Source organism: Budorcas taxicolor, chromosome 1 (genome assembly GCF_023091745.1).
Source record: "Budorcas taxicolor isolate Tak-1 chromosome 1, Takin1.1, whole genome shotgun sequence".
In the NCBI taxonomy this organism is placed as follows: Eukaryota; Metazoa; Chordata; class Mammalia; order Artiodactyla; family Bovidae; genus Budorcas; species Budorcas taxicolor.
This window is the reverse complement of record NC_068910.1, coordinates 202,987,885-203,005,738: the sequence shown is the minus strand read 5'-3', so window position 1 is coordinate 203,005,738 and position 17,854 is coordinate 202,987,885. Positions and strand designations below refer to the sequence as shown.

Genomic DNA, 17,854 nt, shown 5'->3' with positions numbered 1-17,854 from the left:
CATTTCTCTAATAATGAGTGATGTTGAGTATGTTTTCATGTTTGTTAGCCGTCTGTATGTCTTCTTTGGAAAAATGTCTGTTCTTTTTCCCACTTTTTGATTGGGCTGTTTGTTTTTCTGGTATTGAGTTGTATGAGCTGCTTGTATATTTTGGAAATTAATCATGTATCCGTTGTTTCATTTGCTATTATTTTTTCCGATTGTGAGGGATGTCTTTTCACCCTGCTTATAGTTTCCTTTGCTGTGCAAAAGCTTTTCAGTTTAACCAGGTTTGACTTGTTTACTTTTGTTTTTATTTCCATTACTGTAGTAGGTGGGTCATAGAGGATCTTGCTTTGATAAAATATTCCTATGATCTATATAACTAACAATCCATCAGAGTTGGTCATTGTCAGTAACATTTGCTTAAAAAGATAATAGGATTAAAACTTAATGAACTCATAGTTTTAAGTTGACCTGGAGTCTAGGGAGCATAAATACAGTTAGCATCATTGCCTTTCAGCAAGAATTTTCTGTGCTGTGTCCCCTACGTGTTGTGGAAACCGGTTCTTACCGTGGATGGCCATCCAGTTCTGCCACCATCCCTAGCATCGGGCACTCTTCCTTCTAAGTCTGATGTTGGTCTTCTGTAAAGTCACCCTTTGGTTTGGGGTTGCCCTCTTCCTTTCTTATATTTAGAGAATTGTCTTATCCTTTATTAATGAAATAGTCTCACTTCCTTCTTTTGACCTCTTTTGGGCCCATGTAATGCTCCTGAGTGGTTTTATGTAGTGTATTCCAACATAGACCCTATTTATGTATCAAATACCAAAGGATAACTTTTTAAAAAGTGTTTTTATGAGTAGTGATATATTTAATAGAAGAACTGTTGCAAATCTAGCTTTATTAACTTTAATGATTTGCTTCTTTACTGAGCTCATTATATTATTGTGAATGGACATATAAATATTAGTTTTGGGAAAAACAGCTATTTCAGTGCTTATTACTAGTTGGGTGAATGCTCCATAAATGGATGTAATCCTCAAACAACTTTAGGTACTATTTATCCTCATATATGAAGAAACTGACATATATGAACCTTAGAAATAAAAGATTTTCTTAATCTCATTGTCACTGCAGGCAACGGAAACCTATTTGATCCTTCTTAATTATTTCACAAGATAAAATAACCATGTTGAGAAAGGTAATCTGTTTTCAATTTCTTAAGAATTTTTGGTCACTAATATCTTATCATTAAAGAAAAAATTGTTATGGTCTTTTCTTTAAAATACTTAAATATTTATTGCCTTTGTAATAGGTGGGATTAGAAAACATGCATATGATTATTCCAAAACTTGGTTGTTTACATTGCTATTGCTATTTACTACTGGAATAAGTACAGCTTTTTTTTTTTTTTTAAATGAATAGAGGCCTCTATAGTGACCCTTTATGATAGTAGAAACTTAAATTATTATTCTTTGACCTTATATGTTGTCTTAAAATTGTCTTTAGGGGAATATTTTATCCTAAGTTTGTTGATTATTCAAGATTGAAAACATTTCACCTGATAGCTTAAAGATTTGTGTCTTGGCATTAAGATGATCACTTCATTCTCAGTATTGTTTAAATCAGTGGATGTGGGGCAGGCAACTGAATTCTTTTCTTCTCTAAAGTTTCAGTGTGTAGCTTTTGTCTCTTTTTCACATACTTCGTCAAAACTTTGTCTACAAAGAAGTGTGGATTGGGGATTTATTTCTAGAACTGTGTTAAAACACTTTCTGTAGATATTTGTTGATGAAGCTGCGTCAGGTAGGTGTCATGGTTACCATCGTCTCTAAGACTCATTCTGCTTGTCCCTTCACTCTACCTGTGTGTCCTCTGCTTGTCTGGTCTCTCTGCTTTCCATTTTCTCTAGTTTGGGAATGAATCTATAAGTCTCATGTTCCGTGTTGGTGCTTTGGCAGAGTAGCCTGGTGTCTGGATAGTTAAGAAATGAGCTGATCAACAGTAGTGTTAAAATGGAACAAGCTTAGCTGTTCCTTGTACCTCATGTTAAACGTAATGAGTTTAGAGGATTATGACTCTGTGTAACAATTGGAATCTGCTAGACAGGACATCTGTTTTACTTTTTACTGATTAATTTGGTGTAGAAATAGCATCCTTTTTTGCAGTATGAAAATTATTTTGTAGTCTAGCTTTCACTGGTAGCTTATTTTCTGAAATGTGCTTTTTAGAATAGCATGTTAGTATAAAATTATTTTAATAGGACTGGATACTCTTTATTAGTCTGAAAATATTTGTTTTCTGTGATAAAAGTTTCTGGGAACATATGAATTTTCATTTATTCTGGACAGCATTAGAATTGTTTAGTATATGCAAATATTTTTCCTTTGGTTTTGTTTCCTAGGTTGCACGTTTTCAAAAAATTCCTAATTCTGAAAATGAGACAATGATTCCGGTATTGACATCAAAAAAAGCAAGTGAATTACCAGTCAGTGAAGTTGCAAGCATTCTCCAAGTAAGTTCTTGGTGGGGAGGAAGGGAGTGTGTAGTAGAATGAGCCACTTAGCTAAGGGCTATCTAGTAGAGTTTTCTGTTCTGCAGGTGTGTGTCGCTAGTGGTTCCCTGATAGGACGGTGCAGCTCTGGATCATTAGTGTTGCCGGAAACTGTTAGTGCTGTGTGAGGATTAGTTGGATTAGAAAAGTGATCAATTTAATTATTAACATAAGTGGAGTTAGGAGTTTCATCCTTTTTTATGTTTTCTACTGTAAAAGCTGAATATAAGTTCAGAACTGTGAATAAATTTTGCTTATGTAATTCAGTCTCTTCCTAGTTTTTCACAGTCTAATGGAACACGAGGAAAAGAATATTTAAAATTTTCTCTTCAGAATTCACATATTTTAATGATGGCATTAAAAGCATTGCATACCCCCCACCCCTGCCTTTTTTTTAAGGTTTTTTTGGGGCGGGTTGTATTTATACTCTTGTTTTAAAGCCACTTACTCTAAATATATTTATATCACAAGACTCTGTTATTGACCTCTATTATAAAGCTTTTGGTCAGAGAAACTACTTCAGAGATGCAAGTAATTTCATTCTTTAATGATAGTTTCAAATAACAAGTCATGAGAGGTAGTGACTGAAGAATGTAGGTGGTGTTTGAGGACTTAACTTCATTATTTTCAGTAATTTAGGAACTGCAGATTTTCTCTTTGGAATAAATGTACAGTCTAAGAACAAAAGGTAATACCAACCTCAGTTTTGATAGGCTCAGAGAACAAGAAAGATGCATAATCTTTTGGAGAAACTAATTTTAGAAGACAGTAAGACAACAGTGGGAACCAAGAAAACTAGTTAAAATGTACTTACAATTTGCTTTCTGTACATTGTCACTTTTGTGTTACTCCTCTTTCCACATAAAAATCATAATTTTTTGTTTATTAATCTAGTTGCTTACATTAACATGTTTTATTGAGGTTTGATTTATATAGACTACAATGTAGTCATTAAATATACACTTGCATTTTGGCACATATAGCTATCATCACAATGAAGATGTAGAAAATTTTCATCACTCTATATAGATTCCACGTGTTCTTTTGTAGCTAATCCTTCCATTGCTCTTGGCCCCAGGCACTCACTGATATGCTTTGTCCCCATAGATTAATTTTGATTGTCACAGAAGTTCCTATAAATATGACCATACATATGTACTTTTTTGTGTTTTCTCATTTGTTTTCTGCTAATATTTTCAGTAACTTTTATATATAAAATCTCATAGGCTGATCTTCAGAATGGTCTGAACAAATGTGAAGTAAGTCATAGGAGAGCCTTCCATGGCTGGAATGAGTTTGATATCAGTGAAGATGAGCCACTATGGAAGAAGTATATTTCTCAGGTATATTTTTATTTTCTCATGCTGTGTAGTTTACATGTATTTTTGTTAATGTAGTTTTTTACTTTTGTGAAGTTATTTATGGAGAAATGAAATAATATTAAAATTTTTTTTTTTTTTAACTAACTTGTTTCATTTGTTAGAGTTTACTATTAGGTTGGAATTTCTATAATTTTTAGTGTGTAAATCTTTAAGGGCTTATATCACATGGAGGTGATAATAGTAGTTTCCTTTGGAAGTGTCTTATATATATATAATTTATTATAGAAATGCTAGAATTTTTAAAAGTAATATGACTAGTTTAGAAAATTAGCAAAAGGTCATTTGAATCCAGACTGCATGGTTACAAATTCCACCTTTCTTTATTACTGTTAATAGCTTGTGTGTACCTTATTATCCTCTGAGTCTTAACTAGAAAATGGAGATAATAATCTTAGGCGATAGTAGCTATCAATAGAAAATAGCTATTTTAAATTATTAGGTTGGTGAAAAAGTAATTGCGGTTTCGGACTGTGAATATCAAATCATTATAACTAGGCTCAAACACATCTTTATTAATCAAAATAGGAACTATTGCAATCAACACATTTTTTTCAATGAGAAATAAGTTTGTTCATTCTTGTAACATAAAAATCTGTGCTTTGGGATTTGACAAACTCTTGGAAAGCATTTTCTCCTTCCTGCTGGTTGTGGAAGCATTTGTCCTTCAAAAACTTGTTGAGATGCTTGAAGAAGTGTCGTCAGTTGATGAGTGGTCAGGTGAATATGGCGGATGAGGCAAAATTTTGTAGCCTAATTTGTTCAACTTTTGAAGTGTTGGTTGTGCTCTGTGAGGTCGGGTGTTGTTGTGCAGAAAAATTGGGCCCTTTCTTCTGACAGATGCTGGCTTTAGGCAGTGGTTTTTGGTGTGTCTCATGGATTTGCGGAGCATACTTCTCAGATGTACTGGTTTGGCCAGGATTCAGAAAGCTGTAGTGAGTCATACCTGTAGCAGACCAGCAAACAGTGGCCATGACCTTGTTTTGGTCCGAGTTTGGCTTTGGGAAGTGCTTTGGAGTTTCTTGTGGCTTCCCTGGTGGTTTCTTCTTGGTCCATCACTGAGCTGATTGTTGTCAGTTTTCATATAAAATCCGCTTTTTGTTACACATCACAGTCAGATCAAGAAATGGTTTGTTTTCATTGCGTATAAAAGAGAAGACGACACTTCAAAATGATGATTTTTTGATTTGCCGTCAGCTCATGAGGCACCCACTTACGGAGTTTTTTCACCTTTCCAATTTGCTTCAAATGCTGCATGACCATAGAATGGTCAGTGTTGAGTTCTTTGGCAATTTCTTGTGTAGGATCACCTTTAATGATCCTCTCAGTTGGTTGTTGTCAACTTCTGATGACCAGTCACTGTGCTCCTCACCTTCAAGGATCTTGTCTCCTTTGCAAAACTTCTTGATCCACCTCTGCACTGTACATTCATTAGCAGTTCTTGGGTCAAATGCATCACTGATGTTGTGAGCTATCTCCGCTGCTTTACATTTTGAACTCAAGAAAATTGCTCGAATTTGCTTTTTGTCTAACATCATTTCCCTAGTCTAAAATAAACATAAACAGCAAGTAATAAGTCATTGGCAGAAAAACAAAGTGAAATGTGCATTAAAATGATGTATAACATAACCACATTTATTTAAGAATGTATTCCAATATCAAATGGCAAAGTTAAGCAGTGTAAAACTGCATTTACTTTTGCACCAACCTATTATATTTTATTAATATTTTAATCTTTTCAGAAAGATTTGCTGTAGGATTTTTCTTATCTTGATAATAAGCATGTTAGTGAAAAGCTACAAACTTCCTGTGGCCAATTTTTAGCTATTAGAGTTAGTTTGTCAAACAGATTCTTTTTCGTAAAGAAACTTTGTAATGCCTTCTAATCTTCAGATTCTTTTTTAAAAAAGATCTATGTTTAACTTTTCTAAGGGGGCTTGCTTGTTAATGAAGCAAAATTTACCATGTTGTTAAATGAATTTGTCTAAAGTAGAAAAACTGAATTTTTAGGGACGAACTTTGTGTCCATCTTGTTTTTAATGTAATAGTTTGTATGTGCATTTTTGTATTCTCACCTTTACCGTATTTCCACATCATCCAGAACTTCAGAAGTTTATTCTGGATTTATAAATTACAGTGATTTGACTTATCACTGGGTAATATGATTTAATGTTTTACTTTCTTGATCCTGTTTCAAAGCTGGAGTACTTGCATCATGGTATTGCTGTGAGAATGAAATGAAATATAGTGCCTGTAATATAGTTAAGTAATAATTAGCATTAATTATTAATGCTATTAATTATTGCTAAGCAGTAATTAGCATTAAATATCAGTTTTAAATCATAAAGCACTAAGCGACTCTTCACTCCTCTACAGAGAACAGCATCTTGTTGTTCTACAGACATTTGTCTAGAGGCTGCCATCTATCAGGTGGTGTCCTTAGTACCACGGCACAGCTTTTTTAGGGGCAAATAAAATGATTGTGAAGCTTGCTTTCAGAGTGTGATAATAACAGCTAACTTTGGCGGGTTTTATAGTATACACAGTGCTTTAATATACATTCTTGGTTAATCCTTACACAGTTTTTAGTACAAGGTAGTATTTTAGTAGATGAAGCACCTCTGGGGCTTAAAAAATTAAGGCATTGGATTCAAAACAGGTATTCTGACTCAGTTTGTGTGTGGTTTGTCAACCCTGAACCACATTGCAGTTTTAGTTTTACTTTGTTAGAGCAGTGATTTTCAATCCTCTGTGCATTAGAGTCACTTGGGGGAATGCTTTAAAAATGCTAAAGCCTGGGTCCTGTGCCCGGAGATTCTGATTTGATTGCTATGGTGTGAATGTGGACATTTGTTGGAAGCCCTTCACAAGATTCTGATGTGAAGCAGAGTTGTAGACGCTGTTCCAGGGAATGGAACCATAAAGGAAGTAGGAGGTGGTGGTGTCTAATTTCAGAGTTAATGATATCCAGAGGCTGAGGCTGTCCGCTGTGATGGATTCTTTGCAAAGTGACCTTGCAGCTTTGACGGCTATTGGGAGCATTTCATCAGAGCAGGGCACTCCAGCAGTGGAGCTCTGACGTTTAACTAGGATGTCCAACTGGAAGGATTTGGGGTTGTTCTGATGCTTGTTTGTTTTAAGAGCTTCTTGATTGAGTTGGTACTGTGGTTTTTATTTCTTTAGATACTGTTGTCTCTGCTAGCTAGATGTCAGGGAAACCAGTGTTGGGAAAATATTCAGCTTCTTGTGTGGTGAGGATCTTAACTGTATGCTCTTAGTTGCACTGGTGGGTGGGGTCTGGTTGTTCCTATGGTGGGTGGGTCAACCACAGAATTGTAATTTATGCCCATTTACTTAAAATATAGGAATGATGAGAGTGTTTGAAGTTCATAATTTAGGTATTCTAACCAGTGCTTAATGTAAATCTTTATTAAAGTCATTTTCCATTTATTCTAGACCCAGTAGAGATTCAGAACAGCTTATTGGTTAAATTAAAAAGTACTAAAAATACATGTGTATTCTAAGAATTGGTCAGTTCTTAGTTTTACATAGTAATGCCCTGATAATTGTTTTCTTTTTTTAAGGCTTTTGTTGTGATGGTATACAACTGTCATTCATGCAAAACTGTTTGAATTGCTGTTTGTTTTCACTTTCAGTTTAAAAATCCCCTTATTATGCTGCTTCTGGCTTCTGCAGTCATCAGTGTTTTAATGCATCAGTTTGATGATGCTGTCAGTATCACTGTGGTAAGAAAAATATATGTATTTTTAAATTGTTAGTTAATTGTATAAATTAGGATAGGCTTTTATTTTAGAATATGAATTGAGGGATGCCTTATTGTTTTCTTCAGGTTTGCTTTTTTTTTTTTTTTAGATTCTGGTTTTAGTTGCAGTGATCTCAAGTAATGTTCAAGGGTCTGTGATTGGCACCCTTGGGAATTATTTAACAACCTGATAATTTCATAGATGTGAAACATTTTATAATAATTTTCCAATTAAATATTTAATTTCTTTTACTTTCCAATTCAGAGTATGTTTGACTAGTTGTGAACTAAAGCCTGACATTTTTGAAATTAAAAATATTTAACAATGCACTGTATATTTACTATGCAAGATTTTGTTCTCTCCAGCTAGGTTATTCTAGTTTTCATCTTTTCTTTTCTTGCCCTCTGCTTCATTGTAGTATAAAAATTTATAGTAAGTCTAGGCATTGATTAAAGCAAGTGTGTTTTGCTTAACTGCACAGGAGAAATGAACACAGAGCTTCAAAGTCTCCAGCTTTTGCTTGTGGACTGTGAGATTCTTTTAGGGAGCATGTGAGGCCAAAACTACTTTCATAAAGCTAAAATGTTATTTGTCTTTTTGCTATAGACATTTGCATTAATGGAGCAAAAGTGATGTGGGTAAAACCATTTGGTCTGAGTCCAGATAGTGGCACCTATCTAGTAAACTGTCTAGTACTTACTGTTTTCTTTCACTGTTTCTCTTAGTAATGTTTTCGATAAAACAGTAAAAAATAATTTTACTAAATCTTGATCCTTAAATATATACGTTTTTACTGTTCTGTGTGATGAAATAGGAAGTACTGATTGAAGTATGGTGATTGTCCCAATGAAAGGTTGTATGCTGAAGTGAACTACCCTTTTACTTCAAAGAATGACTGATACACAAACTATGGGTATTAAGACTTGAATAATTGGCATACTTTTTTTTGAAAATGGGTGAAATAACCTTTCAGTACAAGAGAAACAACTGACAGAATTTGTTACCAATGGTAAAATTCAAGCTTTCAGTAGTAACTAGAACTTTGCAAAATTTTTATGCTGGATAGCTCCCCTATTTTAAGACCTTATTCTAATGAGATCAGTAGTGATTTCAGTGAAAGTGATTTTTTTTTTAACAGTTATAAAATGTGTCAACACTTGGAAGATTTGAATAACCCAGTGAATCAACCTTTTCTAAATGACCTGTGCATGATGATACAAAATATTCATTCACAATAGTAAGGAGACTGATTCTAATATAACAGACTATAAAAAGTTCACTGATCTAGTTTTAGATTCTACATTGCAAATTACTTTTAAAGTTACTAGCAGTTGTCTAATTTTGGTGTAGTAGCTAAGAATAAAAACCACAATTATTTGAAAAGGCTTTTAAAATAAACTCCTCCCTTTCCAACAGTATCTGTATGAGGTTGAATTTTTTTCATAAACTTTAGCCAGATTAACATATGTCAATAAATTAAATGCAGAAGCAGATAGGAGAATGGAAAAACCCAAATGAATTTTTTGGCCAACCCAGTATTAAAGCGGACACCAAAGATAGAAAAATTGAAAACACTGCCACTTTTCTCACAATTTTGAGGAGTGATATATTTTTCATACGGCTTCCCTGGTGGCTCAGTGGTAAGGAATCCCACCTGCCAATTCAGGAGACATGAGTTTGATCCCTGAGTCGGGAAGATCCTCTGGAGAAGGAATTGGTAGCCCACTCCAGTATTCTTGCTGGGAAGTTCCATGGACAGAGGAGCCTGGTTGGTCACAATCTGTGGGATTGCAAAAGAGTTTTTCATAAAAAATATTGTATGTGTTAACATATAATGCACTTACGTTTTTTAGATGAAAGTGGAAGTTAAAACCCAGTAATTAAAGAAGTATTTAATATGGTAAATATCAGTAGCTATTAGTCACATAAACGAAAGCTGGTCCTCAGTTTGTAAAGGGATCCTGAGATGAGAGCGTTTAAGAAACAATCCTGGGGAGGCAGACTCCTGTTGGCTGTGGGTTTTTCCACCCCTAGGCCTCAAGGCAGAATTGTGATTCCTTCCCTGGCTGTCCTGCGCTTAGTGTCTGGTGTCTTGGGGCTGCAGATAGAGTCAGAAAAATAAAATACGATTTAATAATTATTTCAGAAGCTGCAGTGTCTGATTTAAAAAACTTGTTTCTTTGTTTTGTTTAGGCAATACTTATCGTTGTTACGGTCGCCTTCGTTCAGGTAAGTCCATTTTGATAACATTATAAAGTGGTATTTTAGTTAATTGCTTCAAAAAATCAAGTTGGTTTATGTTAAAATGTTTAATTATTGGGGGATGGGTATGTTGTTCAGAATAATTTGCTCTGTGTTTTTGAAATAATTCCAGAAACAATAACTCTTAAAGGAAGTTTGTGGAACCAACACAACTGCTTTGATTTAGTCAGTGACACGAAGAAAATCTAGTTTTCTATTTGTTGGTGTTTCTATTTAAAGTTGACTGAAGCAGATGGAAACAAAAAGTCCAGAAACAGAAATAAAATCCAGCAGTAGACTTTTAAATTTTTTCCAGTTAAAAAATTGGGTCAGGGTTCAGACTCCTTGTTCATCCATGGAAGGGATGTTCTAATCTGGATCAAACTTCCCCATTCAGCACAGGCACTGAGACAGTAAAGAAAATTTATGAAAAGGAACCCTGTTTAAAAAAATTAATAATGTAGAGATAATGTCTGAATTTCTATTGACTAGTGTAGACATAAATAAAAACATGGGCTTAGTTTTATGTTTCTTTAAATATCTGATAACTTCTGCAGGTTTTAGAACAATGTTGGCAGGTGTCATTTGATGGTTAAGAATTTGAAGCACTGTTAATAAAACTAGAAGAAATATTCTAATTTAAGGAAAACTGTAATATGTCATTTGAAGTTCATGTTTATAATCAAAAGAGCATAGTTTAAGTGGCTGTGGTTTTTTTCACATCTGTGATATATTCCTTGGATATTTCCTGTCATCATCCAGGTGTCCTGTGATAATCTCTAATTTAGTAATTTGTTTTATAGCCACCCAGTGTAAAAAAGCCGGTTGGAATCAGATTATCTGCAACAACTTTGTGAGTTGCATTAGTACACCATCAGGGATCCTGTATGTAGGAAATGCTCTTTTATGTTTTAACATAAAAATTACCTTAAGGCAGGTTGAGGGCTAGTTTAGCAGAGGTCATTCCAGGCTGGGTCTCATTCATGGTCATTTGCATGGTATGACCCATCGGACCAGTAGCTGGAATGCTGTTGCATCACTAGTAGTGCTACAGATGTGTGGAGTGGCTTGCTTCATAAGAATTCTTAGAGAATTATCATTTTGTATGGAAGACCTTATGGGCTTACCTGGTGACTCACTGGTAGAGAGTATGCCTGCCAATGCAGGAGATGCAGGGTTTGATCTCTGGGTTGGGAAGATCCCCTGGAGAAGGGAGTGACAACCCACTCCAGTAGTCTTGCCTGAGAAATCCCATGGAGGAGCCTGGCGGGCTATAGTCCATGGGATTGCAGAAGAGTTGGACATGACTTAGTGACTAAACAACAACAAAATCGAAGACCTTAGTAGCTTGGTAAATAACTCCCACCCTCAAAAAAAGTTCCACAAAACGACGATTTTAACATTGTATGGACTTTTACTAAAAATGGTGTTGCACACCTTAAATCTTAATGGCTGAAACCATCTGCCAAGTATCTTTATGATAGGTCCATTTGAAGGAAAACTCAAGAACAAATTGAAACATTTATGAAAAGCCCAGTTTCAGATTGGTAGTTCTGATTCTTTTATGCAGATGTGAGCCTTTTCCCCAAATGTGCTTATGACAGAACAAAATATTCTACAAGTGACAATTAAAAATCCTCTCTACACGGGTCTTATTTACTCTTTGTTGAATTTACATTAATGCTTCGTCAGAGAACTGTCAGAAAGTCTTCATTTTTTAGTATTATGTATATTTGTGTTTTTACCTTTATTTTTGAAGAGTGCTTTTTATAGTCCTTTAATGTTTATATCTGACTCCACTATCCTTTCTAATCTCCATTTCCCATCCCTCTTATACCTCCTTGCAGTCATAAAGATAGCTAATTGTTCTGTATAATTACATATTGATGCTGCCTTTACAATAAATTTAAAATTTAACTTTTAGGTGTTCATTTGAGATGGCTGTCAAGTTTTTGGTGGTATGTTGAAGGATCATTTTGATGTAGGGGCTTCCCTGGTGGCTCAGAGGTTAAAGCGTCTGCCTACGATGAGGGAGACCTGGGTTTGATCCCTGGGTCGGGAAGATCCCCTGGAGAAGGAAATGGCAACCCACTCCAGTACTCTTGCCTGGAGAATCCCACGGACGGAGGAGCCTGGTGGGCTACAGTCCATGGGATCGCAAAGAGTTGGACACGACTGAGTGACTTCACTTTGTAGTTGTAGGGAGTAAAGGCTAAGAAGTTTAAAGAGGGAGGTAAAGATTGGGCAGCTTTTATGTCTTACATGACTAGGATCTAGGACTGGTGAGTATTTTCTAGCCTTTTATGGAATTTTTGGAAAACTTCTAAACGCCTTAATATCCTTGGTATAGTTAGGGGAAGGGTGTCTTTAATTTTTTTTTAAATTGAGGTATAGTTAACATACAATGTTGTTAGTTTCAGGTGCCCTACATAGTGATTTGATACTTGTATGCCTTATGAAGTGATCACCATGATAAGTCTAGTAACCATCTGTCCCCATACAAAATTATGTTCCTTACGCTGTATATTGCACTGTGTGTCTTGTGATTTTTATGTTTACAGATTTACCTTACTCTCACATTTGTTCCTCTTGTCTTAGTAGTAAAGACAGATTTATTTCTAAATTATTCTTATATAGCTTTGCATTTTCTATTTGAAAATGTTTGTGATGGATGTGCAGTTTTGGTTAGTGCTAGCACTGCAGTCATTTCAGAACTCCCCCCACCCCAACTTTCACTTCCATTGCTCTCCCTACTCCTTCTCCTCCCTTTTTAACCTTAGATCAAAAAGTTGGTGTACTTAGTGCAGAATGAGACAAAAATAGCAGTGACGTTGCATGAAGTGAGACAGTCCATGGAAGTTGGACTAAATAATATAGTGTGTTGAAGGATGTCTCTGACTGTCAGCTGTGATTATATGGATGGAGGAAGACTGAGCCTCACAGAGTTAGGGCTCCTGAGAATTTCCCCTTGGGGTGAATCAGAGTCTTGGGAAACATGTCCTTTGGGGTAGGGCAGCCATGTCTCACTCCTTGTTTAATTCATGTTTCTCCCACAGACATATTTCACAAACCTTTACAGTTGCCATGGCGTGAATCTTCAGTGCCAGTGTTATTTGCATTTAATTGTTTGACTTCCTTGGTCATTAAACACTGAAAGTAAAATTATCTTAATTATGAGGCTCAGTAATCTTAACTTTTTAATGACTGAAAATTATATACTCTTTGGTTACACTAATATTAGTTTTCTTTACTTTATCACTAACTTGACCTTAGGTTTGTACACTGAATATTGAAATATAGAATTGAGAATATTTAATTATAAAAGCTTGTTTGGTTCCTATAATTTAACATTATTTAATAAAGGACAAGCATTTTTGCATGGGAGTATAAGTAAACAGAAAGATAAAAATTTGAAGAAATGTTAAAATAATGGTTTAGGTAAATGTTTAAGTCTAACATAGCATATGTTCTTAAGAATGTGCTTATTGCATTTCTTTGTAAATATTGTTTACTAATATTCTTTTTTTTAATAGGAATATCGTTCAGAAAAATCTCTTGAAGAACTAAGTAAACTTATGCCACCAGAATGCCATTGGTATGATCCTTGTTTCTGATAATGGATTTCTACTCTTAAAAGTAGAAATTAAATGTGACTAGTACAATATACCTTGTGGCCCAAGATTTGTCTGAACATAAGGTAGAAACCGTTAATCTGACATGAAAAATTCATTGTCCATTCATTATAGCAAGATGTACTATTAAAACTTTTGTTACTTCTGATTTTATTGAGATTATTGAGACATGGATTTATTTAGCAGATACCTTTTGTATGTGACTGTGTGATAATGCAGTATATTTTTCCCAGGCAAGCCCACTGGAAGGAATTTCTTAAAGTAAGGGGTCTTGCTTGCTCTCTTCATCTGTGGCTATTTCTGTTTTATGTTACAGTGTGCGTGAAGGAAAACTGGAGCATACGCTTGCACGAGACTTAGTTCCAGGTGATACAGTTTGCCTTTCAGTTGGGGATAGGGTTCCTGCCGACTTGCGCTTGTTTGAGGTGAGTTTGATGTCTTAGTCTGTTTGAGCAGCTCTAACAAACTACCACAGAGATGAATTTACTTCTTACAGTTCTGGCATCTGGAAGTCCAAGATCAAGGGGACCAGCATGGTTGCCTCCTGGTGAGGACCCTCTTTCTTGTTCATTGCTGGTGCCTTCTTGATATGTCCTCATGGTGGAAGGGGCTAAAAAATACATCCAGACAAACCTATAATTCAAAAAGATACATGCACCCCTGTGATCATACATCACTATTCACAATAGCCAAGACATGGAATCAACCTAAATGTCCATTGACAGGAATGGATAAAGAAGATATTTGTTCACAATGAAGGTACATATATACAATAAAATACTACTCAGCCATGAAAAAGAATGAAATAATGCCATTTGCAGCAAAAAGAAAGACAAATAACCCCATGTGATATTGCTTATATGTGGAATTTAAAATATGACCCAAATGAACCTACCTTTGAAATAAACAGACTCAAACAGGAAACATACTTGTATTTGCCAAGGGCATGGGGATTAGGGAAGGGATGGAACAGGAGGTTGGGGTTAGCAGATGTAAACTATGATATACAGAATGGGTAAACAACAGGGTCCTACTGTATAGCACAGGGAACTGTATTCAGTATCCTGTGATAAATCGTAATGGAAAAGAATAGGAAAAACAACAGAATGTATAACTGAATCACTGTTGTATAGCAGAAATGAAAACAACATTAAAATCAACTGTGTTGTTGTTCAGTCACTAAGTCATGTCTGACTTTTTGTGATGCCATGGACTGCAGCATCCCAGGCTTCCCTGTCCTTCATTATCTCCTAGAGTTTGCTGAAACTCATGTCCATTGAGTTGGTGATGCCATCCAACTGTCTGTCTCCCCCTTCACCTCTTGCCCCAGTCATTCCCAGCGTCAGAGTCTTTTTCAGTGAGTTGCTCTTCACATAAGTTCGCCAAAGGATTGGAGCTTCAGCTTCAGCGTCAGTCCTTCTAATGAATATTCAGGGTTGATTTCCTTTAGGATTGACTGGTTTGATCCTAACTGTTCTTTGAAATCAACTATACTATTTTTTGGGGCTCCAAAATCACTGCAGATGGTGATTGCAGCCATGAAATTAAAAGACACTTACTCCTTGGAAGGAAAGTTATGACCAACCTAGATAGCATATTCAAAAGCAGGGACATTACTTTGCCAACAAAGGTCTGTCTAGTCAAGGCTGTGGTTTTTCCAGTGGTCATATATGGATGTGAGAGTTGGACTGTGAAGAAAGCTGAGCACCGAAGAATTGATGTTTTTGAACTGTGGTGTTGGAGAAGACTCTGGCGAGTCCCTTGGACTGCAAGGAGATCCAACCAGTCCATCCTAAAGGAGATCAGCCCTGGGTGTTCATTGGAAGGACTGAAGCTAAAGATGAAACTCCAATACTTTGGCTGCCTTGTGAGAATGGTTGACTCATTGGAAAAGACTCTGATGCTGGGAGGGATTAGGGGCAGGAGGAGAAGGGGACGACAGAGGATGAGATGGCTGGATGGCATCACTGACTCCATGGACGTGAGTTTGGATAAACTCTGGGAGTTGGTGATGGATAGGGAGGCCTGGCGTGCTGCGATTCATGGGTTCGCAAAGAGCTGGACACGACTGAGTGACTGAACTGAACTGATACTACAATTTGAAATCAACTATAGTTAAAATTTTAAAAAATGTATAAGAAAAGAAACAACTTTTTAAAATTTAAATGAAGGCAAAAAATAACAGAAATAGAAATATAGAATAAGTAGTTGGCTCAAGTGGAGAACAAATAGTAGGAAGATGTATAGAATCCCGTTGTATTAGTGCTTATTTTAATTGTAAATGTGTTAAATATTTACTGAAAATACTGAGATTATCAAAGTAGATACAAAAAAGTGACATACCTAAACATGTTTAAAAATTTTTTTCCTTTAAATAGACATCGTTCTCATAGAGTCTTTTGAGGTGTCCCTGTAGTGAATTGGTAGATCTTTATGGGAGTATTATATATTGTGGGAAACACAGAGAAGGTGTGATAGAGTTCATACCCTCAGAGATCTCACCATAAGATTTAAAACTGGGCAAATGAAACAGAAGTACAAAAAATGGAGTAGGAAATTTCGGTAAGGGAGAGGTTACTTGTGATTGGAGTGAAATGAGAGAATGCCTCAAGACAGCAGTTGGTCTGGTGGTGGTAATTGACAGGTGGTGGTGCTGGTTTAGTTGCTCAATCACGTCCAGTTCTTAGCAATCCCATGCATGGACTGTAGCTCATCAGGCTCCTCTGTCCATGGGGATTTCCAGGCAAAAATACTGGAGCGGGTTGCCATTTTCTTCTCGAGGGGCCTTTTGCAAGCCAGGAATTGAACCTGAGTCTCCTGCAAGTCACCTGTGCTACGGACGGATTCTTTACCATTAAGCCAGAGCCCCTGGGGAAGCCCAGTCAGAGGGTAGTACTGGGTAGAGATGGAGCAGCTGCAGAATTTAGAATCAGCAGAGTCACTGTGAGTGTTCCGGTATGTGATCCAGAGCTGGAGTAGTTACGAGTAGATAGAACGTATCTGGTGGGAATCCAGTGGAGTGTTGGAAACCAAGCTCTGCTTCAGATGTTATTGGTTGGGATTTGTCTTTGAAGGTCATAACCAGCTGGCAATGGTGTTACCTTTAATCTTGCCACTAGGTGTAGGATACATTGAAGGGGCAGAGTTAGACACCTAGTGAAAGGAGACCACAGTCCATGAGCCACACCAGTCTCATCGATAGGAATTGACGTGTCTGCAGCTTTCATTCTTTGAATGCCTAACGTGTCCCAAAACATGGGTTCTCATATGGAGGTTATGGAAAGCCTGAAGGACATTTGGAATTATAATAAGTACAAGCTTCATTTAATCTTGGAATAGAGAGAAGTCTTTTTTCCAAATACTTAAAAATTTATCCTTTGAAAGATATCAGATTGCTTTAATTGTTGAGTGGAAATAATACAGTAAGTATTGGGAATGTTAATTTTACTTTATTACCTTCTTTCTCCCCTTAGTAGGTCTTTATCTTTCTTACTCATTTTTGTCCCTTCCTCCTATCCCTGATATTTAGTTAATGACAAGACGTTGAATTATTTTTCCTTAGAGATGTAGTAGGCCTGTCACTTAATATAAATCCTCTTCTCCTCTGCCTAAGAACCCTTATTTGAATCTGGGAAGTTTTTGTTACCATTTATTCTGGAGTGCTTCTTTTCTTATTCAGAAGCAGACTTCCTCACTCGGATAGATAGAAGAAAATGTTTCCCATTACAGTATAATGACGTAGAAACTTCAGAACACCATTTGATTTGGTAAAGTATTTAAGGGCTTTCATTTACACAAGAGTGGTGCAGTGGTGAAGAATCCACCTGGCAATGCAGGAGACACAAGGGATGCAGGTTCAGTCCCTGAATTGGGAAGATTCCCTTTGAGTGGGAAGTGGAAACCCACTCAGGTTTTCTTGCCTGGAAAATTCCATGGACAGAGGAGCCTGGTGGCCTACAGTTCATGGTGCTGAGAAGAGTCAGGCACAACTGAGCACACAAGGGCAGCAGCACTTGAGAATTATCTCAGATAACTGACATAATCTCATGCGTGTAGAAGAAAAATTGTCAGAATGTGGATTAGTACATATTTTATCCATTCAGCAAATATATATTAAAGATGCAGTGTAAATTTAATAGAATATTTTCTACATTTTAATGCTTGATGCTGTGAAATTTAGAAATATATACTTTGTGGATTATTTGATTAGTTGTGATTGTTTCCCCCTATCTGTTAGCTTTTCAGCACTTCATCAGCTGTTTTATTTGGCAGTGCTGTGCTGCTTAGGTTGATTTTGTTTCG

The 17,854-nt window shown here is 36.1% G+C and overlaps 1 protein-coding gene across 1 annotated transcript in view; it reads left to right on the top strand.

Annotated features, from left to right (window-relative positions):
* ATP2C1 (ATPase secretory pathway Ca2+ transporting 1) overlaps positions 1–17,854 on the top strand; it is a 160,424-nt gene that overhangs the window by 76,027 nt on the left and 66,543 nt on the right. Inside the window, exons 2-7 of the mRNA XM_052641019.1 lie at positions 2,387–2,497; positions 3,763–3,879; positions 7,572–7,661; positions 9,873–9,908; positions 13,454–13,515; positions 13,869–13,977. Coding sequence (XP_052496979.1) covers positions 2,387–2,497; positions 3,763–3,879; positions 7,572–7,661; positions 9,873–9,908; positions 13,454–13,515; positions 13,869–13,977 — 525 coding nt within the window. The remainder of the gene's footprint in view (positions 1–2,386; positions 2,498–3,762; positions 3,880–7,571; positions 7,662–9,872; positions 9,909–13,453; positions 13,516–13,868; positions 13,978–17,854) is intronic.